General features: G+C 41.9%; 3 protein-coding genes across 5 annotated transcripts in view; 2 read left to right on the top strand and 1 right to left on the bottom strand.

Annotated features, from left to right (window-relative positions):
* Positions 1 to 2,969, top strand: part of cdk16 (cyclin-dependent kinase 16) — a 28,973-nt gene extending 26,004 nt beyond the window's left edge. For both annotated transcript variants that reach the window (XM_035521803.1, XM_035521804.1), the window contains one exon: positions 1,915 to 2,969. In XM_035521803.1, coding sequence (XP_035377696.1) covers positions 1,915 to 1,952 — 38 coding nt within the window. In that variant the 3' untranslated portion in view covers positions 1,953 to 2,969. The remainder of the gene's footprint in view (positions 1 to 1,914) is intronic.
* A 4,820-nt stretch (positions 2,970 to 7,789) lies between these two features.
* tsr2 (TSR2 ribosome maturation factor) lies at positions 7,790 to 10,342 on the top strand. Its single transcript, XM_026996034.2, has 6 exons — positions 7,790 to 7,879; positions 8,297 to 8,387; positions 8,471 to 8,562; positions 8,752 to 8,925; positions 9,239 to 9,343; positions 9,438 to 10,342. The coding sequence occupies exons 1-6, from the start codon at positions 7,799 to 7,801 to the stop codon at positions 9,537 to 9,539; spliced, it is 645 nt and encodes a 214-aa protein (XP_026851835.2). The 5' UTR covers positions 7,790 to 7,798; the 3' UTR covers positions 9,540 to 10,342.
* Positions 10,264 to 26,298, bottom strand: srpk3 (SRSF protein kinase 3). Of its 2 annotated transcripts, XR_004775551.1 has the most exons (17): positions 26,220 to 26,298; positions 25,659 to 25,767; positions 23,725 to 24,128; positions 22,748 to 22,856; positions 21,998 to 22,085; positions 21,482 to 21,569; positions 21,003 to 21,109; positions 20,585 to 20,750; positions 19,016 to 19,041; positions 16,000 to 16,201; positions 15,532 to 15,762; positions 15,092 to 15,189; positions 12,709 to 12,816; positions 12,147 to 12,216; positions 11,956 to 12,048; positions 10,700 to 10,979; positions 10,264 to 10,362 (listed from the first exon to the last, which is right to left on the bottom strand). XR_004775551.1 is itself a non-coding variant. In XM_026996033.2 (16 exons), exons 1-16 carry the CDS (start codon positions 26,233 to 26,235, stop codon positions 10,795 to 10,797), a joined length of 2,100 nt encoding a protein of 699 aa, XP_026851834.1. In that variant the 5' UTR covers positions 26,236 to 26,298; the 3' UTR covers positions 10,264 to 10,794. The 2 variants fall into 2 exon arrangements, 1 of the variants encoding a protein (XP_026851834.1); XM_026996033.2 differs by having other exon boundaries at positions 10,264 to 10,979.
* Positions 26,299 to 27,957: the final 1,659 nt, after the last annotated feature.

The raw sequence follows: 27,957 nt of genomic DNA, 5'->3' as shown, positions 1-27,957 counted from the left end.
CCGTGCTAGGTCTATGTGTGCTAGGTCTATGTGTGCTAGGTCTATGTGTGCTAGGTCTTTCCGTGCTAGGTCTATGTGTGCTAGGTCTTTGTGTGCTAGGTCTATGTGTGCTAGGTTTAGATGTGCTAAGACTCAGCCATTTCAGACACATACTGTTACCCTCCAGCTCATATCCAGGGGCAAGTAGCTCAACCCCTATGTTGTCCCCCTCTTGTTGTGCCCCATTATCTGCCTCTACCTGTTCCACTCCTGTGTCCTGTAAATAAACAAAGGCATTCTGAACCAACCTACAGCCATTAGCTGGCCAGTATTATGTTCTGTGGGGTGATGTTTACATCTCTGTCTTAGCTCTGTTCAGTCTTCTTGGAGTGAGTATGTTTAGAGTAGGTACACCGTGTTCACATATTCTGAGGATGAAGAAACCAAGAAAAACTTACCGACATTCTCACAAAAAAAGTGTGATGCTGTTCTCAACATAGACACGCACACGCACACGCACACGCACACACACACACACACACACACACACACACACACACACACACAATCGTGAAGTATCGACACAGAGTTGGTCACAAAAGCACTTGCTCACATGAACATCCCCAGGAAAATGGACATATCTTCACTACATATGCCACCACCCCACCCTCACACACAAACACAGTGCTGGTATGCACGTCTGACTGGTAATGTGTTTAAGTGGCTGAAATCGTTATGTTTTCCCCAGTTGTGACTGGAATGAGCTCTGAGAGTGTGGATAAGATGCAGGTGTGTGTGAACGTGGGTGTGTTGGATGTATAAATGTGTCTGCTTCAGTGTGATGCGTATATATATATATATATATATATATATAAACATTTAAAGATCTCTCAGGGTGAGGTTTAATGCCTGCCGTTGTGCTCCACCTACCAGCTGGGCAGCACAGGTTCATACTCCACCTACCAGCTGGGCAGCACAGTTTCATACTCCACTTCTGAATCTGTGGTACTGAAGCTGGGTGGTGGAGCTACGACCTGGGGCAGAGTGGTGGAGTGGGCAGAGTGGTCAGTCTCCCTCATGTGACAGAGGTGTGTGTGTGTGTGTGTTGGACAGCAGAGCTAGCTGGGTGAATCGTTAACGTGATCATTCAGTCTGCCTGCATCACTGCTGACATAGGAGCTGGAACTCTGCTTTGATCACAGGGCCACAAAGCCCAGTTTAGTTCACCAGTTTGACTCATCAGCCACCCCCCACACACACACACACACACACACAGGTGCACTTACTGTACACCTGCAGCTATAGCAGCTTGTCATACTGCAGCGTCATTCTCTGACGGGAGGCCTGCCGACCTAATTCTAGCCAGTGACACGCTGCTCCTGACGTCAGAGAAGGTTCTAGAATGCTCGGGCAGGGTGTGAGGGATTAGCTTGTAAGGCTGGTTAGAGCGGGTGATGCCCCGTGTGGGCATGCAGGGCAGAGCGAGGTGGGTTTTGTTAATGTGCCCTTTCATGCTGAAGGCCCAAAGCAGTCCGTCAGCCAGGGTGTGTGGGAGGGGCTGCAGCGGAATGTGGTGGATAAGGGCGGAACACCTCGGCTCTCTGCTGGATCAAACATCAGCCTGTCAGCCAGGGTGTGTGGGGGAGGACAGCCTGCCTTAGCCAGAGTCCAAACCCAGCAATGCTTCGGGGTGTATAGCTTTGGAAGCGATGCTACCTGCTGTGCGCGCTGTGCACATGTGCATGTGTTTCTGTGTGTGTGTGTGTATGCAGACAAAACTGTGCGTGCACGCATGTGTGTGCATATGTGCACACGCGTGTTTTGGTTTTTTCTGTGCCTTATTGTTTTGCCAGTTCGCCCTCCATGATGGATCAAGCAGGATGTAAAATGTTTCCAAAGTCCAAGCTTCATTTAACACCCCCCCCCCCCTCTCAGTCAACAGCATGTCTCAGCGCCAGAACCTGCTCTTCTGACCTGTGCCGGAGATGATGCAGGCCGAAGACGAGTAAACGAGAAAGAAGAGCGCAAACGGACGTTTCTGCGTGCGATTATGATGAAGGGATCCATGTTTGTCATTTCTGTAACTGAGTCATTACCGTTATGTGGCATTGTGTCTTTAGAAAGAGTGGGGGGTGGGGTAACTAGATGTTTACATGGGAAGCTGGAGGATCATTGCTTGTTTGTTTATTTGCGTTTGTATTTATATTGTTTGTGTCAAATGATTATGCACTCTTTTGCCTGTTTGTGTAACATTAACAATATCAGACTCTCTTCCCACTAAGCAGCGGCGGTTTTGACACTAGACGCAGCAGTCGTCTGTCCAGTCGCCTGCAGCCATGGTTCTGTTGGTTCTGAGTGGGGTTTCTCAGCCCGAGCCAGCACAAGGCAGAGCAAATATAATACACCATTTCTGCAATAGCTGTTCAGCTCTTTGGCCAGAACCTACCTTAAAAGACCAACTTACGAAGAATCTAATGGCTAATAATAATAATAATAAGACGCATAACAATGTCCCTGATTTCAAGCTTGACGTAGAATGGGGCTAAATACTGTTTTGTGCTTGTGCCGGTCTGTCTCAGACCAAACGTGTGAAGGTGTGAGAGCCTTCATCTTAGTCTTCCTCCACGGCCTGACTCTCTCCCGTTGAAACGGTCTGTGCCCAGAGGTAATAGCCCTGCACCTGCCAACTCATGGTGTTCCACAGCACAGCTAGAAACACAACAGAGAACCCAGGAAAGGATTTCACCAAAGATGCTCCCTCCTTAACACCGACTAGAATTATGAGAAAATGTTGGGGAACCCTTTGGAATGACTCACATTTCTGCATGAAAGGAACCTAAAATGTGACCTTATCATTTAACAGTGGCATAGCTTTTATTGAAATGATGAATGAATGGTGTAAACCATCAGTGTAGTGGGCAGTGGTAGCTCAGTGGTTAAGGTAGTTGTCTTGTAATCGGAAGGTTGTTGGCCAAGATGCCACTATTGGGCCCCTGAGCAAGGCCCTTAACCTTCAATTGCTCAAGTTGTACTCAGTCATAATTGTAAGTCACTTTGGATAAAAGCATCAACTACCATGCCATAAATGTAAATGGATGGAAAAGTGCATATCTAGTACAATTTATTCATCCAGTTTGGAGTCTACTGGTCTCCGAACTGGATGAATAACCCTGGACTGTCATTTATTACAAGCCGTACAGGTCCTGAGGCAGCGAAGAAACACTATATCTCCAACATCTAATTGAGTCTGCTTGACAGCAGAGATGAGGTGTTGTTGCTTGGTTATGTTCAGTGCTTCCAAGTACAATGCTGAGTCAATTTACCAGAAAGATGAACGTTCGCACCATCTGTCCATAGAACCTTGCTCCATCGCTGATAGCCAGTAGTTTTTTTATTTATTTATCTTTTTTTTAGAAAACTTGATATGGGTGACTTGAGAGTTTTTTTTCCCCCAAACACAGACGTTGTGATGTAGGGGACCTGTCACCTGAGAACTTTCTGCTGCATGTGTGTGCACTGCTCCTGACCAGCGCTGCAGACAGCTGCACATCTCCATTTGCAGACACATTTGGTTGAGGTACTTGGATTTGGTTACGGTGCTGGACTAGTAATCAGAAGGCTGCCAGTTCAAGCCACACCACCACCAGGTTGCCACTGTTGGGTCCCTAATCAAGGCCCATAACCTTCCGTTGCTCTAGTTGTATTCGATCATAATTGTAAGTAGCTTTGGACAAAAAGAGTCAGCTAAATACTGTAGATGTAAATGCAGTAAAAGTTGCCTAAAGATACACTTACTTTGTTCCATCAATGTCCTCGACTCTCTAAACCATATATTCTTCAGTAAAGATATGGCCAGTGTTCCATTGATGGCTTGTAGGAATCTCAAATGATAGTTGGGTGACATTCATTTAGAAATCCAGGTCATTCATAAGAGGTCACAAACATTTGTTTCTACCAGTTTATCCAGAAATCAGTTGAGCTTCCTCTACATCGATATACCTAGACCCTCTACACCACAGACCCTCAGATTCTTTGGGTTTTTTTCCTCAAAAGGGCAAACCTGAAATGCTTATCTTGATGTCAAACTCAGATTCACTCATTTCGGATGTGCGTTACCCAGGTAGTTCCAGCATGCTGTGTATGTGAGTGTGAGTGAGTGAGCGCACGCACAAGCACCAGCATGCACACACTGGAAATCTGTGGGCTGGCTGGAGATTTCTCTTGTTCTGCATAGGGACTAAAAAAATATGTGATAATTTTGTTAGCCCACTGTAGTTGTTAAAATTACACTTCTTTTAACAGCAGACTAGTGTAGATTTACTGTCACACACACACACACACACACACACACACACACACACACACACACACACACACATGTTCCCAGAATCACTGTACCTACTTTGCAATGAACACCCCATCATCAGGCATCGGGCACCCAGACACTGCCAGAATGTAGCGTGTGCTGAAGATGCAGTTATAGCTACAGAAGTGTCAGATTAAACAGTGGTGATTAAAAATGGAAACACACCTACCAGTAGAGGGAACCTACCTAGCAGCTGACTTTTGTGTCCTGCTAGCATTCAGTCCAGTTTTATACTAAACTTGTCTTTTACGGCACCGCTCCTCAGCAGTTCAGTTTACCACATAATGGACTTATAGTAAACAGTAATAGATAGTAAACAGAGGTATTATGATTATTATTTCTTCAAGATGTCTTAGAAATTTCTACACCCCAGCCCACACCTTTGGAGTTGTGTGTGTGTGTGTGTGTGTGTGTGTGTGTGTGTGTGTGTGTGTGTGTGTGTGTGAGAGAGAGAGAGAGAAATTGGTATTGTTTCTTTGAAGGGATTGCTAATGTAGTTGCCATGTATAATGAAGGGAAAGATTACGTTACACTGTCACTGTAAACGGCCCTAGACTGTTTTTTGTTTTTTTAAGATCAGAGCAGTGGACAGCGAAATAAGAGAAACCTCCTGTTGTTGAGATGTAATTTAAAAAGAAAATTAGGATTTTTTTCCTCTTGTTTTTTCCAGTTATAGTTTCATCCATGATATGTTCTCGTGTGTGTTACTGGGGGAACGTGTAAAATACGGTTAGTCCTAAATACTCTTTGCTGTGGGTCATTTTGCTGGTTTCCCTTATAGTAAAGAAAGTGAAGGTGCAGCTTCATCCATAAGCTTCTGTCTAGGGTGGGTTGGCGGGGCAGGGCTGCTAGCAGTGTGCTGATCAGCTGAGGGGGCGCTCACCTTCTGTCCAGCTTTTTGCAATAACAGTTCAGCAACAGCGCAATAACCAAGGCGTTTTAAGCACATTTGTATCCACATTGACCCATTTTATTTATGTGTCTGTGTGAAACTACATAAAGATTCATAAATGGAATCTGAGGAGTATATTCAGAAATGTGTCGTTCAGAAATGTATAAGGCTTTTTAAAAACTTGTCTTCTCTCTCTCATTCTTCCCTTCTCACTGTCCCACAGGGGAGGTTTTGATAGAACTGTTGATGAAATCTATTTTATACACAGGGGCGTATTCTGAGCCAGTAATACACACCTCCATGCCATTTTTAAAGTGGGTGTATGCTTAGAATGTTACTTTTATAAACAATTGGCCTTTTTAAGGGGCATTTTCATGCTAGCATAAACATAATCAGTATTATTATTATTAATGATAACTATCTGTTAGTTTACTTTTTAGCACAGTTTAAAGAGCCAGGTGCCTGTTTATTTCTAGTCTGCAGTTGTTTTTTGGAGCACTGCTTTGTGTTTTCTTTCAGTGAGTGTGTGTTCGTATGTGAGGTCGGGAGGTCGAGGAGGTGTTTAGTCCACTGATGTATACATATGTACATTTTAAATGGAACTAGAAAAAGCATGAGAAAGCAATACTCATTGTATATGCATAGCTCACATTTTTGTAGATTTCTAAGGCACGCACTGCTTCCCCATGGTTAGTCCGTGGCTCCTGATTTACAGTCGGTGCGCTCTGAAAAATATTATGCACCTGTGGATAAATCACAATTTCTACACAAATCTAATGGTTTGAATACGTAAGTCCCTAAGTGAATGCAGATGTTATAATGTAATGCAGAATAGCCATTTTGGTAATATTTATCAAGGATTTTGTGTTCTTGCTATTGCAATAGTCCACCGTTTCTCCAAAGCCTGGGAAATATGCCAGCTGAAGCTTTTGTGGAATGCCTACAGAAACTGGTGTTGCCGTTGATCACAATGTTCACCACCATTTTTGAAGGACTGAATTATATGCAGAAGCGTGGCTGGCTGTTATTCCCAAACGCTGATTGAACTGCAGGAAGCCCACAAACTGAAGCTGTACAGGTTTTTGTGGCAGGGGGACAAAATGTGAATTCTGTTTTTCAGGTAATACAATCATTGGCCCAAACGTGATGTTTGTTCTTTTTTATTTATTTATTAGTTCATTTATTGATCACTGCAGTTTCAGCAGAGCAGGTTAACATAGGCCTATTTGAATATGAAAATTTATGTTAAATTTACACTTAATCAGTTGACTTGTACAGTTGGCTGTATTACTGTACGAGTATCGTCTCATTTTCTTTTAAACGAATTCCCTTTCTAATCTTGTAGTTCATTTTCATCAACTTCTCAAATCGTTGACAAATTTAGGTTTTAAACAGATGAGCTTCCAAGGTAGCAGATGGTTTGCAATCTGCTTGTATTTACACATGAACTAAGTCGTTAACAAACGAAACAAAATCAGTCTAGAAAATGGATTTGAGTAATGGACCTATGATGCAGAATGTGCCTCCCCAGTCGGGAACACTTCCGGGACTCGCCTTACAGTTTCATTATTCTGTTATTCATTTAGATTTTGTCGGTTTAGTAGCGCTACTGTTGAACACAGATGGGAAGGTTTGAAATGTTTTCTGCTAAACTAATCCAAAAATATTTCTAAGAAAACAAATATGTTTTTAAACATTTCTATAAAAATATTTTAACTGCCAGCAGAATGCACAAATCGCCATTCGGTTTTTAGCAAGTGTGTAAACGGATCCTGATTCGAAGTTTCAGCTCGTTATTTTGCCGTTGTTCACCTTCATACTTTAAACATATAAAATGATGCTTCTTTTTCAGAACATGTATTTAAAACGACAGTATTTCAGTATTTTGATAACCTTCAGTGTGTTTATTGATATAAATGATTATCATGAATTCCTAAGACGTCTAAAATAATATTTGCGCTCGGTGTGTATGGTGCAGCGGCTTGGTTTGTTGACTGCCTTTAACTAGCCTATAGCTTCTCCTATTGGTCAATACCAAAGTCATTTGAAACCTTGCATGGGTTGGTTTCCAATCTTCCAAGATAACCAAAATGCTGATATTTTGTTTTCATCACTTTCACTACGAAATACAAATTGCTGTATGATCAAACCGCATACAATCCAGATATATAAGAAGATATCTTCAATAAATGTTGTACAATTAAGTTTATTCATTGTAACCAGAATATATCGTACAATAAAAATGTTAATTTCTGAGCATTACTATATTTCTTCCTGTACATTTGTTTCTATTCCGAATACAGTAACTTCAGAGTGCAGTAATACAATGAAGCAGCTAAAGTGTATGCATCAATAACTCAGAAAAGGGCTTAAACCTTATTAACAAAAATTTATTTATCGACTCTCCTTCCTTTTCTCGTGGTCGGTGTGTCTACAGTGCAGGCGTACACTGCAGTAACACCAGGGAGCCAGATCTATGTATTTGGCATCCTCATGTTTCCCTGACGGAAGGCACGTAGTTGCTATCCGTGATCGATTTGTTAAACCTGTCGGCGTTCAAAATGGCAGCGCTCACATCGTCGACACGTGAAGCGTTTACAGAAGCAGTAAGAGCTGTTTTGGAAACTTGGCCGGTATTACAGGTACATACCTTATAAATATTATATATACACACACACACCATTGTAGAGCTCTTTGATCACAGGCTGGATGAAATCTAAAGTCAATGTAGGACGTACAGCTGATTGCCTGCCAACAAGCTAGTTAGCTAGGTAGCTAAGAGCTGCGAGCTTGTCAAAAAGACCAATTACGTCTTAAAATCGGGGTGTTTATTGCAAAAATAATGATTGCTTACTGCACAGCACACATTTATAGTTATTTGTATGCCCTCGGGCGTCTGCTAAAGCATGTCCGTCTTGGCTAACAACTCCAAGGCATGTTGTATCGTAGATAACAGCGGGGCTGCTGTTTCCCGAACATCCAGGACACACGTTCTTTTGGCGAGACTGGAGTTAGTATTGCACTCGTGCGCGACCGTGTGCTCCCTAATATCGTTGCAGATAGCGGTTGACAATGGCTTCGGTGGAGCATACAGTCCACAAAAGGCAGAGTGGATGGTCGATGCGCTACAGCAGTATTTCTACGACAATGGTAAGCACGCTTCTGTTCACTGTCACTCCGACCCCTTTTCCCAGAGTTTCAGTCTGTAACACCTGCGATACCTTTGCGTACAGACGACCTAGAACAAGAGGAAGTGGAGGACTTCCTATCCAATCTGATGGACAACGAGTTTGATACGGTGGTCGATGATGGCAGTTTGCCACAGGTTAGATGCGTTTTGCATACAAAACCAAACCATGTCATAACAAATATTTCTGTAATGAAATTATTGAAATATGGTATACAACACTGCACATAATATAAGTAAAGACATATACAATGCACTACTGGAAACACTCCTGCTGTCCTGTCCTGTTTAACCCCCAGATTCTAATTCCCTCTGTGTTTTCTTCAGGTGGCAAAGAAAGTGTGTGAGATGTTCCAGCAGTGTCAGCAGGGGAGACTGGCAGAGGTCAGAGAGTACATCAGCCAGCTGGCCCTTAAAAACACTGCTGGGAGGGCAAAGGTCACACCTATGAAAACACCTACAGGGGAGGAGGAGGAAGAAGAAGAGAGTGAAGATGAAGAGGTCTGCTATTTTTTTTTTTAGCAATTTTTACTTGGCAGACAAACCATGATTTTGAAGTGTTTACAGTACATGAAAATACAGTGAAGTAAATAGGCAATGCATTATGCATTTGTGGCTATAAATCCTTTGTTTACATTTTCACTTTGTGGGTTGTTTTCTCTCAACATGTTGAGATTGCTTGCAATTTAGTCATATTAACAACAGTCCTTGCACCTTTTAAGCATTTGCTCGGTTGCACTTCTCTAACCGAGCAGCATGTGCTCTTTCTAAGCAAGTTAAGGATGTGCTGTTCATACTCCGTTTCTCTGTTCAGTCTATGGAGTGTGAGGACACTGGAGCAGGACTCTCGTCACAACCGTGGCAACAGCAGAATGCTTCAGCAACAGGAACTAAAGAAGAAGAGGGCGGGTGGACAGTGGTACGCAGGAAAAAATGACCAAAGCTGCAGACATACACACTTGGAAGGTTCCATATGTTGGAGAGGCACTACAGAGACCCCCTTTGCATTGCAGGTCTGGAGTTTAGAGCCGTGGTGGTGTGCTGTACAGGACCTGTCAAATATTGCACATCTGTGGTTGGGACAAGGTGTTAAAGGATTAAAAAGCAGCATTTAGTTTTGAAGTGGTACAAGAAACGATGATTAGTTGTACAGAGGAACGTGAAGCCAAATGTATCCAACCATCCCAAAAAACAAAAAAAAAGTGTTTTCCAATGTTGGAAAAATCAGTAGTGGGTTACTGAGTTATTTGTCTGTGTATTCTCAGTACTTGGGGCAGGAAACTTCTGCTTTTTGCTCCTTATTGAACACTGAGAGGGAAGGTCAATGTTAAACCACTCTCAAAGACCGAAGTGATGTCAAAACTACAAGTCTGCTGCAGTCTTTTACTGACACTTGATATTGTTTTGAAATAAGTATGTTGTTTGTGGCATAGATTTGTTTTAAACATTTAAAAGATAGTAGTAGTAGTAAAAGGCACAAATGGGGGTTTACTGATAGGTTTACGCGCGCAAGCACATTAAGGACAGACTGTCACTCAACAGCTGGCTTATGGACATTTATTATTGGTCGAGAATGCCCCCTTGTGGCCACTTCAAGTTCGACAGGAAAAACCAGCTGCAGTTTACTGCTTGTTTGTCTGCAGTCTACTGCAGTACTGCGTGATGCGGCAGGTCCTGTATTCTAAAATATTGAACAACTGAGTGTGTCCACTGTATTATTTTAATAACTTCTCTTTACAGACTGTATATAACTATGTACTATAGAACTATGTACTATAAAACATACCTATTTATCCCCCCATCCCCACCCCCCCAAAAAAACAAAACAAAACAGTTGTATGTGATAGTATGACGGTTTATTTCAGTAGTACACAGATTCATGACTTTCTCTTCATACATATAGTGTTGGATGGTCACAGACAACAAGCATTCCTCACACTGCCAACAAATAAAAAAAGGTGAAGGCATAATTTAAAACTTTTTTTTTTTTTTAATCTTTCTTAGGGCATGTCAAGGCACTATTGAAACATTTAAACACGACCGTCCAGCACATGGAGATGACTATGATGAAAACCATTGACATAACTACAGACTGTCAGCTCCACCATGTAGAGCGCTCAATGCTTCTTTAAATATATATGTATATAAAAATTATATATATATATTTGAGGTTCTACCTAAGAATATTGTGTGCTCAGAATATTGTTTCTTCAGTGTGGTTTTGTCTTAATGCTGACACAATACATTCCCAAGAGTGTGTATTTAGTGTATTTACCTTTTGGGCAGGTTGCTAAATTGACCTTATAGACAACTGCACAAACAGGGTGGTGGGAGTGTGGTTTCAGGAGAGTGAGAGGACGTGTGCGCACATTAGGAGCTGATCCAGGGATGCTGCAGGCAGGCTCCTGCTGTAGCTCGTTTCTCTGGTATGAACTCTAGCATGGTAAGGAGGAAGTCGCTGAACTGTGCCGCCTGTTCCAGTGGCCACTCGTACTTCTCCAGCAGCACCTCAAACAGGCCCCACGGCTTCAGGTTACTGATGTGCCGCAGCTCACCTGCACACACACACACACACACACACACACACGGGTTCATGACTCTGAAAGGACATGGCAGCAAGCATCAGGTATGTACTCAATTTTTTTGTTTTGTCACACGCCTCACACTGCTAAGTCATAAAAACTCACTGGTGTGTTGAGTCAAAGCTGAAAAACTGTCACACATGAACAGATAAGACAACTGTCTTCCAACACCACCACTTCTGTGCCGTTTTACAGCCAGTTTGATAATGGAGCAGTAAGCTGGTTCTGTGGAAGCTGGACAGGGCGTGAATGTGCCGGGGCTCACTAGAGCAGCGCGTTGCTCCTACTGCAGTGCAGAGAGAAGGAACAGCTGCTCACTAGGGTTACAGACACACGAGCCTTTCCCAGCAAGCCTGACTTCAGAGCTGCAGGTCGGAAACCACAGAGCCCTACGTCTACACCTGCTGCAGTAACCCTACACACTGGGGCTTTGGATCGGAGGGGATCTTCCCCAGACTTGTTTTTAAACAAATAACCTAAGCAGCTGTGATCTCATAGATATTCCTGTTGCTCACGCGTTCTCAAACTTGCCGTCATGAGCTTACTCCTGTGAGGTTACTGCCTTTTCAGACTCAGGTCTAATATTGTATTCACAATCAGTCCACCACCCCAAAAGCAAACTGATGCAAAACACTCTTCTATATTTAGCATCCTTTTAATCGTTCTGCTTTTCAGTAAACATGAACTCTGAGTGACCAGGCGATGTGACAGACCTCGGTCTGCCGTTCAGGTGCTCGAGCGCAGCTGCCCTCCCTCACAGCAGGACACACACACACACACACACACACTATACTGGGAAACACAGGAAGGACACTACACTGGTCTGTCCAAGCACACAGTGGTGGGGAGGGTGGGTACAGCACTGTGCTGTGGAGGCGGCTCAGGGAAGATTTTTCATCTGTGTTCATTGCTCCAAGGGTTATATTACCCTCAAGCCTTTTTATCTTACCTCTGCGGTTGAAGTACTCGCGAGAGTATCTGCCTGAGAGAGCGAACTGTGTGGGAATAGGGCCAAGGAGCTCAATGATATGAGCTAAGTGATCTGGAAAAACAAATGACACAGAGCCTTCAGTGCCAGCCCAGACACATCTCCATTAATGGGGGGGGCAAAGAACAGGACAAGAAAAAGCACTAACTGACCTTCATCCCGAGTGTAGTCTTCCCCTGAATGCGGCTCAAACAGATAGTCGCCTGTGGCCAACTCGAAGGCCTGAAAACATGTCACTATTAGTACCACCACTGACACTGGTGCTGCCCTGATGGAGCTGAGTAAATGGAGCCAGTAGTGGGCAAAACAACCAGCCTTCTGTTGCTTCCACTAATTCAAGCTTATCCAGAAACACATTCCCACATGCCTCTACAAATCAGTCATGAATTTGTAACTGGTGAGTTGAAAGTACTAAACGTGATTTATGCACATATTCTTTAAGACTGATCTTGTGCCTTGGACTCAGCTGTGATTTTATTTTCTATTTGTCTTATTATTATGTCCCTACATAGTTAAGAAAGTACTTAGTACAGTTAATAAGTGTGAATCAAAATTAGTCTGTGCACAACAGTGCAAGAATATATCATTGGTCAGGGTCAGATTTCAAATAAGTAGATGTGAAGGTCCTCTGCACAGTCCAGGATCGCTGCATTCACTACACTGGTAAACCACGCAGCAGCGTGTTCCGGTACGGGAACCAAGGAAACGGCTTACCATGCATGCCGTGCTCCAGATGTCGGCCGGCGGGCCGTATTCAGCACCGATCAGCACCTCCACGGCCCGGTACTGCCGGGTCTGAATATCCTCTGTGAAGTGCTTGTGCTGCAGGGGGGGGTGGAGGGGAAAGCACATGATTCAGCTCACCTGTCTTAGATGTACTGTGAGCCAGCTCAGAATCAAGCTGATTAGTTATTTTTATTGATTTTAAAAATGATGCAAACAACATAGAAAACATGTTAAAGACCCAGGGATCCTAAATCTGTTTTTATATATTAAAAAAAAAATAAAAAAATTTATCTTGCTCTTCTGGGCACAAATTGTGTTCTATGAATACCAGTACAGCATTTGTATTTCACTAATTTCTCCTCTTCCGATGTAACATGAGTCATGAAAAGTTTCACTCTAGTTAGGAAGCTCTGTATTTCTACTTTCTCACCCTCTTCTAAGTCACACCATATGCACTTCCCAAAATCTCAGTCACCCTATCTACAATAAAGGTTTGAGTGCACACCTACCCACCTCTTCTCTCATGATAAGATTTCATTATGTTTTTACTTTGAGACTGTGTAGAAAATATCAAAATTGGGCACCATCAGTTCATTGTAGTACATTTTAAAATTTCATAAAAAACCGCTAATCAAATCATCAATTCACTCTGCTATATTCTTGGAGAACACTTTGCAATGTATTCACAATACGACATTGAAGTGGTTTTACTTTAGAGGAATCTGGAGTACTGGGATGGCAAACTCATATAAAGTGTGTTCAGTTCACATTTTGAATATCAATAAACTAAACAAAATCACTCCACTATATTCTTGACATACTTTCACTTGTATTCCTGATATGACTTTCAGCCTTTTTTACTGTAGGAATATGGAGTAATGGGATGGCAAAATCCTGCAAAATGTCCATTTCATTAGGCTTCTGGAACAAACCATAGATGGACGAGGTTGGCCAACATGCATCTAATGGAATGCAACTACAGCAGCATGCTCAGTGAAACAGGCTATATGAAGGAAACTGATGAGGAGAAGATCTTTATCCACACTCTCAAACCATGTAATTAGTTAACCAGCACTCAAACACTGAAGCGATGCTTCCCATCACAACTGGAGATGTATTAAATAAAGGGATAAAAGTCACAGCCTAGACAAAACACCTTTTCATCTGAAAAAGAATGTAATGTGAACAATCACAGCAGGGCTGTATCATACCAGAGAAAATTGAAGACCTCTGAGACAATCCAGCACCTAGTAGTAGGATGCAAGATTCTGGCAGGGAAAGCATACACTCAGAGACACAACCAAGAGCCAGATCATATACAGGAACATATAGAAGGCATAGGAGCTGAACCCCATGGGTGAAGACCCACAGAAGAGTGGTGGAGAACAACAAGGCTAGGATCCTGTGGGACCTCCAGATCCAGACAGATAAACAAGTAGTAGCAAAGGAACCAGACGATGTAATAGTGGGCGAGATGCAGAAAACAGCGTTCCCAAGTGATGGAAACAAAGGAAGGAATATGAGAAGTGAGAAAAATAGCAGGGACTGCAAAAAAGAGAGAATGTGAAATCCCATTACCCCAAATGCTTGCAGTAAAAATGACTGAGGTTCTTAGCATGTGTATGTATGAAGGTGCATTTCAAAAATATAGTGCAGTGATTTGATAACAGTTTGATTCATTTATATTAGAGATTAAAAAAAGTGATATATAGTGGACTGAATAGACATTTTACACAAGTTTGCCATCCTATTACAACAAAATCCTTCAGTAACATGAGTACTTGAGGTTTATTTCAAGTAGATATTGGAGTGATTTCATAAAAATGTAATTTTTTTGTTTTAGAGAACTTCACATGTTGAGTATACAAAACTTAACAGACATTGAACACAATTTTGCCACCCCATTACTCAAAAATTCCTATAGAAAAAGTCAGTGTTAGTGGACTGATAATTTGATTTATTTTACAGAGCTTAAAAAGGTGATTACTTACATTTACAGTATTTAGCTGACGCTTTTATCTAAAGCAACTTACAATTACTGAGTACAACTTGAGCAATTGAGGGTTAAGGGCCTTGCTCAGGGCAACTTGGCAGTGGTGGGACTAGCAACCATCTGATTACAAGTCAAGTACATTAACCACTCAGCTACCACTGCCCACTTTTCACTCTTTGTGACTGTTGGACACAAACTATTGGCACATCATTATAAAGACATAATTTAAGTCAAGTTAACTCTTAATGAGAAATTGCCATCTGTGTTGGGATGTTGATGACAAATCTGTGCCATTGCCTTGAATGACTAGTTAGCTCCGGTTGTGTCACAGTTCTAAGTTTAGCTGGAACTGGTATTGAATGAAGTGACAGTGCTCACCACCCAGCAGGCGTTGCCCAAGTCTGCAATTTTGATCCGGATTTTATCTGCGTTCTGTGGTTCCAGAGGGTTTACCAAGAAGTCTGCTGCACTGAATGCTACAATCACATACAGAAAAGCAAACATACTGCACATTTCAACATGTTATGAACAAAATACACCAAACCAAACCAAACAAACACACTCTGGAACACATTTGAAGGGGAATAAATACTGCTGGTATTTGTTTTTCAACACTAAACATCAGGAATATTACTAATGTTTACTGTTGTTCAATATTCTTTGTCGCCAAGGTTATGCTTTGTTTACATCTCTTTGTTCTTTTGCAAGTGCACTGAGCATGCATGCATGTATGGCACCTAAAATACATTGGAGGTTAGGTTCTGAATGAATGACTGTACAAATGTATAAATTACACAGACAGTTTGACAAACACTCACTGTTGGGAGAGAGCAGGGAACGCTGACTGTCTCTCTCCGTGGAGTATCCAGAAAGTGTGGAGAGTGCAGACTCGGAGGTAGCAGACAGGATGGATCCGGACGTGCCAGAGAGCGCCGATCCAGGACTGGAGAATCGCAGGGGCCCATAGCCATTACAACCCTCCTCAAGCCAGGATGAGCCAGACTCTGGACTGCCTTTAGCACCTGGGGCATGGTATCCATTACTGTTCCCTAGCACAACAAACAAAGGGTTTACCATTTAGGGCATGGAGCACTAGAAAAACCATAATTTAAGAAAATGTAGAAAAAAACCTCTATGGGTTATATAGGTCTTGTACACTTAACAGTGTCCTAATATAAGAAACAAAATCCTGCGAGCAAACCAAGTGGATATTCTCTATAGCCATGGTATGACGCCCCGCCACCCCCATGAACATTTTTCATGTTGCTAATGAGTGCATTTCTCACTCTGTGCATGTGCGGCGTCTGTCTCCTCCCCATTTTCACTGAGCCTCAAGAACGTCCGTGTGTTTGCGGAACGTTCCACCGGCACGAGTCCGTCCAGCTCCTCCATCCTCTGCAGGTCATGCAGCCTCTCATCTAGCAGCCTCTGCTGCCGCTTAGCTTTCCGCTTCAACTTCTTCTTCTTGTTCTTCGACAACTTACCTGCCTGGACACACATGGACACCCCCCCCCCCCAACACCCAAACACACACACACACACAAGATGCAAGAAGTCAGTTAAGGGCAATAGTGTTGCATTTCATACAGAGTGAGACTGGTGGTATCAGAGTAAAGTTCCAACTACAAGCCAGTGCCATGCCAACTACAGTAACCACAAGCTCAAAAGCTCTATCAAAAGATCCATCATTGTGATGTATTAGCTCATCAAACTGTAACAGTATGGTTTAGTGCAGAGGCCAGACAGTAGGCTTTGTCTTTGTGACTGTTACTTCAAAGTAAGGACTCTTTGGGTGGTATTTAATTCCAGTACCAATCTCAATGCATACTGCATATTTTTGGGGTCTGTCTTGCTCTTACAAAGCTGATTAAACTCACAAAGGGTTTGATCATTTGCTTAGAGCTTCATCAAGTGTGTTAGAACAGGGAAACCACTGGAACTGAACAACACCCCTAATTTTGCTTAGATCCTTAAATGCTGTTGGGCCCTTGACTGTCACAAATTACTTCTGATCTATTTATTTAGCCAGGTTAACTAAATGAGAGCTAGCAGAGTACAGCAGACTGAAACTTTGTAACCTCAGAACTACTTTAAAAAATGACCCACTGACGCTGCAAGATCAGAACAGATCAGAACTTTGAACAGCAGGACACCCAACACCAGCACGCCATTTCCTGCTTGGGGACTATTTTGGGATGGCAGTCCTGTTGCTATGTCAGCAGTCCAGCCTAGGTATGACAAAGCTCCTACCGCTTGAGGGGCAGGACTCCTAAGCTGCTAAGCTGACATGCTGATCTCCTGCAACCAATGCAAAACCAGCAACTAGACAAGACAGAAGGAAAGAGCCACTGCTACTGACCCAGATCCAGCACTACATTCTGAGCATTCCAGGCAAGGGCCAGCAGTGCAGGCCCACCCTTAAACCGACAGAAGCCATCTAGCTTGGAAGGTCTCACGCATCCTCAGTTATACACTGTTATGAAGGGAAAATGCTGAACAGCAGGCAGTCAAATAGCACTATTAGAATTTTCTTTGCCTTTCAGGAGGTTTTCTGCTTTGAGCAGATGTTAAAGTACAAACAGGCTTTGATGTGATTACTTCTGAAAGCCTACACAGCTTTAGCTGGAAAATGCTCTCTCGGGTGTCCTTCTAACTCCGCTCCTGGAAGCAAGCCTGTGAATTGAGTCCCTTATCAAATACACATCTACAAATACGAGCATGTACAGCTAAGAAAAAAGAAGTCTAGCACCAAATGTTCATAAAAGTTGGCATACTTGTTTTAGATTTCTGAGATTCACAAAAAAATACTAAAAAAAAGAAAAGAAAAAAAAATCATCATCAAAAACATTAAGTGGTCAAAAATAATACTAATAAAACAGAATGCAGATTTGGTGGTTTTAAACTGCCAGCTACCAAATCTGAAACAGCACACATAGTACTGTAAATTCCTAGATAAATGATCTCTAAATAACTAATCATAACAGATCATGGGAAAACCAAGTTCAGAATCAACAGCTGATATGCATCACTAGTACAGATGTGTGGATGCCAGATGTAAGAACGGTCTTGTTAGTTTAGTTAGATACTGAGTTCTGAAACCACAACAGTAATGTTCATTATATAGTGTTAGTAAACCAGAGCTACTTTGTAAACCATGGCAGCAAATAACAACCCAAGCAAATGAGAACATGACAGGCCTTTCAGAACAGTGCAGGCTCGTTTCTGCTCCCTGAGGAATACACTCCTGCCATATCACAAATCTGAAGCTTATTCATATTCTCAGAAAGTCGACGGTGTGACAGCCGATTGTGGTATTACTCCTTAGCTGCATAAAGGCTGTGTTTGGCATGTGATAAACCGACTCCAGGGAAACGGAGACCAACTCATCCGTCACGCTGCCAATCTCCCCAGGAGAGAAAGCTCCTCTCAGCCAATATACTCAAGTGGAATCGCAAAACTTCCTAACTTGTAAGAAAATCCACTTGAACCAAATCGTCCTTTGTTCTGCCAGTTCCTGCCTAGGAAAAGGATTTTATATGGGTTAAAGGTGGTTAAAAGAAAAGATGTCGAAAAAATGTAACTAGCTTGAAATGCTGTAACATGCAAAGTGACACGTCAAAGCAGTCTCCTATAGGTTAGTGATAAATTCCCAATGCACAAAGAGCATATCTGAGAACAGAATAAAAAAACCAAATCCACTGATTGGAAAAACAAGATAAACAAAAAAACACTACTGATATAGAGATACTGGAGAATATATATAGAATCAAAGTTCCAAAAAAGGCTATAGTTTAACGGATGAAAATTATTAAATGGCCAGCTAAGAGTTAAGAGGCAGCACAGTGGGAATACACACCTTATGGCTGCTAAAACACCTTCAGACTTTCACGGCAGCTCATTCTAAATAGGACTGGCCACACAAAGTAACTCATACACTCCACAACCACAGCCAAGGTGAGGAACAGGTAATAGGCCTAGAATGAGCTCTGAGTTTGCCACCAATGAACAGGATCAAGTGTCACCGTTGACTTTATGATGACATTTCTACTGATGTACTGATGAACCTGCAGTTAATAGATTAGTAAATGATTTGAATTGCTTGCAATGACGGCTTTGGTAGCAGGATCTTTGTCCCAACACCCACCCCTTCCCAAATCAGTGGAACAGGCTGTGCAGATGTACAAGTCGGGGGAGGTGTTAGAAGGGCACAGGCAGACTAAAGCAAAATTATGTGATTTCACCAGGGAAAAACAGAAACCCTAGACGATGACCTCACAGAAGCAGGCACTGCTAGTAACATACCTGTTTGTCCCTTGGAGCCGTGCTAACTGCCATCAGAGGAAGAGAACGATAGGAAGGAAGGGGCACAGAAAATCACAACGATGAAGAAGGGGGGGAAAAAGAGAAGAAAAAGAAAAAAAACAGAGAAAAAGAACAACAGGACACAGTTAGAAAGCAAACGGAGACGGAGAGAAGAAATGAAAATGACCGGAATATTCACCGAAGACACAGCAGCAGCAGAGACAAAGATACACCATGCAGATCAGGCATCAGGAGTACTTCCTTCTGTAAGATGGTAAAATTGGCAAGAAATTAAGCCAAGATCCCTCAGTTCCCACCAAACTGACCTCCCATTTTTGTCTGCTTGCAATAAATTTTGGAAGTTTTACTTATTTTCACTGTTATATGAAAGAGAGAGAAAGAGAAGGAGTCTGCAGACATGAAAGTGTGTTCAGAACCCTGCAGAACTTTGTAGTTACAGCACAGATTTAAGCAACATGGCTGTGTGGTCCCATCAGCTGTTCATTTTGGTGAGTTCCTCCACCAGCTGCTCAGCCATATGGAATTAGTCCAAAAGCAGAGATGAAGGGGGGAGAGATCTTAAAGAAGCAGGAGGCTGTTTTGAGTGGATGAGCGGGTGAGGTTTTGCCTGCAGGACAACTGGTGCTAGGTGGAGGAGTAATTCTCCCACCTCACAATGATTTCACTACCGTTCTTTAGGAAACAACTCCATGCATCATGAAATCTAAGATTTCATCAAGATCCGGAAATATTTAATTCAACTATTTCAGTATGATACAGAACTGTGCTAAACTCCGACACTGCTAGATGCTGAAGAGCTAACTTTAGCCCTAACTAACAGACTGACACTGTTCCTCACACACTGACTCTTTGCCACAAACTGCTCCATAACTGAACAAACCTCATCTTGAAGTAATACTGGGCATCTGAACTGACAAATCAACCTGAGAATTTTATTTTGCCCTCCCCCAAAAAACGAATGCTTACTTTACTAATTATTATTAAAACTGATTCTAATATTACAAAACTGATGCTGTAGAACTGCTTAGACAAACTGATTAGAAGTTATACTGACAGCCATTATTAACTGAGATTAACACTGGGGCATAGGTATACACACTAGTAGACTAACTTCATGTTATCAAGTCAGTAGCTTAACATGTAAAGGACAAATTTACTATGTACAGATGTTAAGAATACATATACAGACCATGTGTGAACTGAATACTCATATTTGTACAGAATTGGTAATGAGTACAGAGTCAGAAACATGTGTTATCAGTAACATGTATTACATTTGCTACATGTAACTGCTTATTGAGAACCCATATATTAAAATCAACAGTGCGATTGTTGACTGATTTAAACCATATATTAAATCAACAGTCAAAAACTATACTGAGACAGTAATTATGTATCGCATCAGTACACTGTAGACTCAGTAGCTATGAAGTCATCAGCATACAGTCACCAAAGTGTAGAGTCAGCAACAGATAGAGTTGGCAACATATGCAGTCAGCAACAGGTATAACAGAGCATGCCTTCCTGAGGGAGGGTTGTGTGCTTTACCCGAGGAGCCAGAGGGAGGCGGAGCTCCAGCCTTCTGCCACAGGGTGGCCTCTGCTGCTAGCCTCCTCACGTACACATCTGTCACATCCAGCAGGATGTTCTCTGGCTTTATGTCTGTATGGATGATCTTGCATTTGGTGTGTAGATAATCCAGACCCTGCAACACCTAGGGTTTAAAGAAGTCTGAAGTTAAAAAAAAAAAAAAAAAAAAGTGAAAAGCGAAAATAATAATACCTCCTTTTTTGAAGGCTTGTGTGAGGGTGTTTTGTGTGCAAGTGCCATTGTTTGAGTATTTAACTACTAATAAAAGGTACAATGGCAGGGTCATGTCCAGCGTTCTGTAATTACAGACCACATTAAGGGTTTGGTCAGGTGACCTATGCTTCTCAAAGCGCGAACACGCTGAGCGCGGTCCTACCTGACGCAGGATGCTTTTCACACACACCAGAGGCAGACCCATGTAGTTGGATTTGATGATCCATTTCAACAGCTGGTGTCCAAGTACCTCCAGCACCATACACACATCTGAGGAGCCGATGGGTCAAGGTATCTGTCCTGCAGTGCTGAGGTTCCCAACCCAGTCCTCAGGGATCCCCAATCCTGCCTGTATTTTTGCTGTGTCCAGAGACCCACCACAAATGCAACAGGTATTCAGTGTTTCTGATTGATTGGTTCAATCAAAAAGATGTGCTGGAAGCTGTGCCAGAGCAAAAATATGGACCATCTGGGGCCTCTCTGGACTGGGATGGGAAACACTGCTGCAAGTCTATTTTTACCCCCCACACATGTTAAACTCAAACCTAAAATTTCCAGCACAAAATTCTCAATGCTTATGGAAATAGATGGGGATGCACCTAAAAGAACCTCATTTTGGCCGGGGCAGTATAGCAAGGATACGGACGCCATTGACTCCCGATATCTTGAAATCGTCAATGAGCTGAACTATCGTCTCCCGTTTGGGGTCAGTGGGGTCACTGTCTCGAACCTGTTCCAACATTCCAGGACACAGACATATGACAAAAGGAATGACAACAATCGACCATCAACTATCTTAAAAGCACAGGTAAATGAAATTGAATAATTAATATCTGATACAGAGACAGTGGGCAATTTGAAGAACGAATGGAATGCAGGAAACAAACCTGCATTCCTACTGACAGCAATGCAAACACAGATGAATTTTAATAAAACAGACAAGTAAAACTTTTGAATACTCTTTCACATCATTATAATAATTATTGGTTATACAACATATACAAAATGTATTAGTTCTTCAAATAATACACAAGTGTCTCAACACTTGCCAAGCAGGTAATATGTGGAAAATATCAGATACTAAACAGTCTGATATGTACATAGCTAAATAAAGACTCTAAAATCTAATTATATTTTGACAAAATATTTCCCACTTACACATTTTAAAAGTTTAATCTCATCCAGTGCAGTTTCTGTGTAATGTGGCGCACTCTTAACCACTTTTAGGGCCACAAATCGTTTCCTCCTAGAGACACGCACACATATGGATGCACATGTAAACACACACAGAAATATAGATTCACCAACAGTGGGTCTGTGCCCCAATTTATTTCTGCCACAAATTAACCCTGATCCCTGTGTCACAGAAGACCTAAAGTCAGAGGAGTATACCATGAAGCAGGCATCAGAAAACCAAGCGCTTGTGAAGAGAGCTGCATTCAGTAAATACAAATGCAGTTAGTGTACACTAGACTGCAGTAAGGAAAAAATAACAAGCTGAAACTTTCGCCTCCATATTTGGTCAGATTTGTTCCTATATAAATTGCTTCTCAATTACAAAAATCTGGTAAAACATTGTTAATTGTCTGAACAAAAGCAAATAGTCACTGTTAAATCAAGTGTGAAGTCACTAACCCAAGAACCAGCTTCATGGTATAACCCTTGGGGTCCTGGACTAGAACAGAGCAGCCTGAAGAACATGGACTGTCTGGCCACTAAACCCATGCTAGCAGTAGGCCTGTTTACAGAGTGTACTTTGCCAGCCTTAAACAGAAATGGGTCTTTTTGAAATGTTCATATATTATAACCTTTGCAAACCTACCATGGACCCGACTTTCATTTGAAAACTTTGAGTACAGCCAGAATAATATTATAAGTGACAGAATAATTTCTCAAATGATTACTCACTGAAGGTCCCAGCACAGCCACACAGTGGAGAAGTGGCCCCATCCTAGCTTCCTGACGACATGGTATCTGCCATTAAACAGGTCTCCAATCTTCACTGGGTAATAGCCTCCTAAAACACAATATAAATAAATATATATTTAACCTGAGCTTTAGTAATAAGACACTTAATGTATTATATGAAACTGAAAGGATGTCTTTTCCTAAAATGATGCTTAGCACCGAGTTAATGTCAGATGTTTTAGGTATAACCAAACAGCTCAAACTTAATGATGAATCCACCACACATATTATCCTGCACTACCAATCCATACAAAACATGAAAGATGCATACTACCAAGCATACCTAACTGTGTGTAGGTATAGTACACAGAGCCAGTTGGCCATACACTCACTGTACAAGTTGCGAAGGGCCCCGCAAAGTACTCAAGAAACCAGTCTCCCCTCGGATCACAACAGGTGTAAATGTTTACAGCTTAGTTATACAAGATAAATTTGTGTTCTCTCATCTCCAAGTTTGATGTCAGCAAAAATAGTAATGTGATAGTAAGTTGATTTGCTGGTTTGCAGTGCATCTCCCTCTAGTCTGTTTGCCTAGCTAACCTAACTGGGCACTACAGTGCATCTTTTAATCTGTTTGTTTCTTGCTTGTTTGCCAGTCCCTGTGTTCTGTGGCTTTGGGCCTGACAAAAGTGAGAGTGAAATACAGATATTTATTACATTTGATAAATGCCAACAGGAAACTATGTTTATAAAAATGCAGCTTGGAACAGATAAGCGTGTTGCACGTGAACATGCATTCATGTGCGTGTGCGCGAAATGACACCTGCACAATTTTGCTTAGGGCCCCAGGGAGGTCAGGACCAGCTCTGATGTTACATATACACAATATACCAAAATTACCCTATATACATTTATGTTAAATATATTAGATTAACATTAGGATACACTGCAAATTATACATTGACAAAGTGTCAGACCTTTACAGTAATCTGATGGATTTTCCTGCTCTTCATCATCTGACCCCAGTAGTTCTGCTGGAGGCGGACTAAAGTTTGGCGGGGGAGGACTGAGAGCCTGTGGTGGGGTTGTCTCATTGGATGGTGCTGATGGAGTAGGAGGAGTTGTGGAGAAAAGAGAAGGCAGGCCTCGTGATGGAGCTATGAAAGCCGCCGGCCTCTCTGGTGATGACAGAACGCTGGGTGAGGGAAGTGATGTCACTGGGACTGGGATGGGGAGTGAGTGGAGGTCAGGGGTCACAGGCTGCAGGTCTGGCGGGCTCTGGGAGAGGTTGGGAGGTGGGGAGGGGGCTGTGTCTGGAGGAGTGTTGGGTCTGTGGACAGTCAGGATGTGGCACAGTTCATCCGAGGTCGGGATTTCAGACCTGTGGATAAAGTAAATTAAGATATAAGCAATAATCTGAATATATGACGCATGTGCTGAGGTTATTGGTTCTCCCTGGGTTTTTGTTCAAACCTAGGGAGAACCAAATTAATAGCTCTCATAGTAAGTAGAATTTGTGGGTAACATCAAATGGGTGACAAATGGAGGGTTTTAAATTTGACAATTTTAATCTAGCCAACATAACTCTTCTGTTTAATTTAGGCCCCGTTTGTATATTACAACAGTTACAAGAAAAATGCTAATAATCAGAGATGGTTTTCTTTTGTAAAGTGCAACCTGCGTTTGGAATAACTTTTGCATCAATTTTTTTTTAACTCATTATGCAAGGTATCTGATGTTGGTGACTGTAGTTTTGCAGCTATGTTTTTTGGGTGGGCTTTCTAGCTATACACTTTCTTATACCTGCATCAGTTTAAGGCATAAACTGGCACTAAACAGTAAAAGAAAGGTTAGAAAACGTAATGAAATTGTTGTTCCCCTTGTTAATTGTTGTTAAGACAATTATTGTATGTTTACAATAATTGTGATGTCTAATGTACATGGCTATGTAAAATTAATTCAATATCAATTTGTAAAGTTGAACATGTCTTACACCCACTGCACTTTTATGGTTTGATCTCACTTTAAAATTCATAAAGGTAAAATTTTACTCTTGGACATTTTGAACCCTATGAATGAATGAATGATACACCTACAATTTTTCTCAACTTCCTAGAACTTTGCATGCACAGCTGATGAAGGACCTCTCTCTGAAACATCCTGTTCTCTGGAAACCTTTGGTACCATACTGCAGTTTTTACTACATTACAACTAATACATTTTACTACAATCCCTCCACCTGTGGAATTACTTCTCTTTTATACGTTTCCTAGAAATGAAGTATGGTTAGCCTTCCATGCACAATATCCTCCAACATTCCAGGTCCAGCAAAGGTGCCTGCCTGCATTAATCATTTACTTCACTCTAATTCAAACACTACAGAGACCACACCACAACTCTGGAGCAAACTGCATTATTACAACAAACTTGAATGATGCTACAAATACATCAGCATAAATATATTCTATATTTTTGATACTAGATGGTATGTAAAAAAAAAGAAATAATATTTTATTTTTTTTTTACTTTTTAACTTATTGAATCAGAAACAAACAGTTGATGACAATGTGCGTCTGCACTCAAACAAGGTAACAGGGAAAGAAGTCTGTTTTTAAATGACTTGCTGATTATGTAACAGTGTCTGGCCGGTTTGGCCCTCGTAGTTAAACTCGCATTCAAAAGATCCGTTCGGCTTTCTAACGTAAGCGCTTCATGTATTGTTGAGGTGAGCTAAGTTACATTAAAATAGGCACACGGGGAGGGGGGCGAGTCGATGTGCATATGTGGACAAGTGAGTCCCTCGACTGCCCTTTACGTATTTTTAGCCACCACTCATACACAGTAAACCCAGCCGCAAAATCTGAGACGAGTCCCGTTATACGCAGTGATGTGCGTGTGAGAGCAAACCTACCCGATTTCCAAACTCGAGATGACCTCCCCGGTCGCTTTGCGGTGTTTCTTGTTTTTCTTTTTATGCCTTTTGCCGTGGTTGCCCTGCGGGAGGTCGTTACCGCCGGACACTGCCATTAATCAAAGAACCGTTAGCACCGTTAGCTCTAGCTAGCTTAGCTTAGCTTAGACATTCTCGCTATCTAGCAGCACACACTAGGACACAGCTCGTAACAGGACACAAGCACACATGGACAACCTCGCTGAAAGCAAGAGTGGTTTAACTGAATCATTTCACGGGTTCCCAATCCGTTCTCTCATGAATAAAACCTGACAGTCTCTTAAATTTATAATGAAAAGGCGGCGACTCGGCGTACTTCGTCCATCGCTAGCACTGACTGAATGAGGATTGCCAGAACAGCATTAGCCTGGCTATCCAAACTGCTAGCTAAGCTTTTGACTAAAGTTCACGAGCATTTCTCGTCTGAAACGAATTGACACTTCAAGAGCGCCGCGTCTGTAATCAAAACTACGCCGTACCGACGCTCGCAATCGTGTTATCGAGTTGTTTTAAAACTCTCACCGTTCGTCGATATCATCAGGGCAGCTGTCACCGCACGCAGACTTTCTGGACTTCTGTCTGCGCATGCGCAGAGCTGAGGCCCCGTGCGGGTCAGCGATGTTCGTGAGAATGCAGCAGCCAGAGGAGGTAGCTGACCAACTAAACGCATCTGTAGCTAAACGCATCTCATTTATCCCCAAAGCCCCCCAGTTCTAACCGTCCACCCACAAATGTTTTTCGGACCTCATCTTCCCCTGGTATTTAGACTCGAGCCACATTCCCAGGCTGGGAGTCCTTGAAGATGCGCTATATGAGCTATATAGATGCAGGATCTCTCATCCAACATCTCTCTCTCTCTCTCTAATGAATAATACATTATACAACACACTGTTCGCAATCGCCGTTCTCGTGTTGGCCTCCGTTTGTGGTGCTGCGGTCTCAAATGAGCCGGTTATAACGGTGCCTACGTGCGCATAAAGTGCTCTCCGTGTGTGTAAGAATGCTTGATGGTGCAGTGATGAGAACAGGAAGAACAGGCCACTTCAGTGGTAAAGTTGAACCAAAACTGGGCATATCTGTAATTTTTATATCTAAGAATGAAAATAAATTCTTAAAAACCTGTTAATAAGCTTCACTGTTCCAGTCCAGTTATTACTTCCTCAACAAATGGCTAGTAAGCACTATTCAAGAAATAATTGATCACATTGAAAATCACAGACAATTTTGTTGTTAAAATTATAACTTTATTTTTGATTTCTCATACAAATTCATTCGTGTCAATATTTTGGCTCCCAATTTCTCCTCAATGGAGAGTAATTTTATCCAACTTGGAAAAAAAGTTTTTCTTTATAATATATACAGGCAAATATACACAGCTGTTAGGAAATTATACCCAATACAAATACAAAAGAGAATGAAAGTTTAGAATGGGCCCAAGTTTTATTTTAACCTGGATTCCATTAGAAAATTACAATATATTATTTTTTTCCCCTTGTATAAAAAATTGTGTAAAATATGGCGATTGGCAAAAGCTCCACAAACAGTTCAAACAATCCTTAACAACTGCATCAACGGTCCCTCTAGTGCGATATGCTGGATAAAAACAGTACTTTTGGTATGACCATGAGCATCACAAAAATCGGACTTGGTTGAGCAGTCTCTTTTCTCTCAGAGAAAACCATGCGGTACTGGAAGTTCGCAAATGGCCATTCACAACGACTGCCAGGAAGTTCACCTCAGCGCCATGTACAAGGGCTTGCTAACACGTACGCACATCACATTCATAGTAACATACTGACCCAAAAAACAAAGAAAACAAAAATTAAAAAGCCAACCTCAAGCATGCATAAATTTACAATAATTAAGACTATACTGAGAGACCAAACACATTCCAATTTAGGCTAACATATACTGTATGAACAAATTGAAATAACCTTTATAAGTCCAGGGGTTTATAATATTGACCTGCTATTTATAAGTAAACCCTGATATTTCTAAATTACAAAGGCTAAACAAAAACACTCACAAAATTTGCCCACCCTCCCCACCATACAAGTCCCTGAAGTAGGAACTCTGTTCTGGATTGCAGTCATCCCCACTCCCTTGTATTAATGTGAGAGTGAAAAGTGAAAAAGTCCAGCAGTACATACATGTCTACGTCTTTGTATTCTCCTTCATCCACTGCCATACACTCAATCACTCAGCTTACACAAAAGTGTCAAGACAAGGCCTCAGAACCCGTCTAAGCAAGTCGGGAAAC

Source organism: Electrophorus electricus, chromosome 23, assembly GCF_013358815.1.
Source record: "Electrophorus electricus isolate fEleEle1 chromosome 23, fEleEle1.pri, whole genome shotgun sequence".
Taxonomy (NCBI): domain Eukaryota; kingdom Metazoa; phylum Chordata; class Actinopteri; order Gymnotiformes; family Gymnotidae; genus Electrophorus; species Electrophorus electricus.
The sequence above is the reverse complement of the archived record's forward strand: the minus strand, read 5'-3'. Positions and strand labels throughout refer to the sequence as shown.

Coding starts and splice junctions, on each gene's coding strand:
- tsr2 (XM_026996034.2), top strand. CDS start 7,799: ATGGCAGCGCTCACATCGTCGACACGTGAAGCGTTTACAGAAGCAGTA. Junction 8,563..8,751: donor ATGATGGCAGTTTGCCACAG/GTTAGATGCGTT, acceptor TGTTTTCTTCAG/GTGGCAAAGAAAGTGTGTGA. Junction 8,926..9,238: donor AAGAGAGTGAAGATGAAGAG/GTCTGCTATTTT, acceptor TTCTCTGTTCAG/TCTATGGAGTGTGAGGACAC.
- srpk3 (XM_026996033.2), bottom strand. Junction 19,042..20,584: donor GCCTCCCTCTGGCTCCTCGG/GTAAAGCACACA, acceptor CTCTGATGGCAG/TTAGCACGGCTCCAAGGGAC. Junction 16,202..19,015: donor CGGCTCCAAGGGACAAACAG/GTATGTTACTAG, acceptor ATGTGTGTCCAG/GCAGGTAAGTTGTCGAAGAA.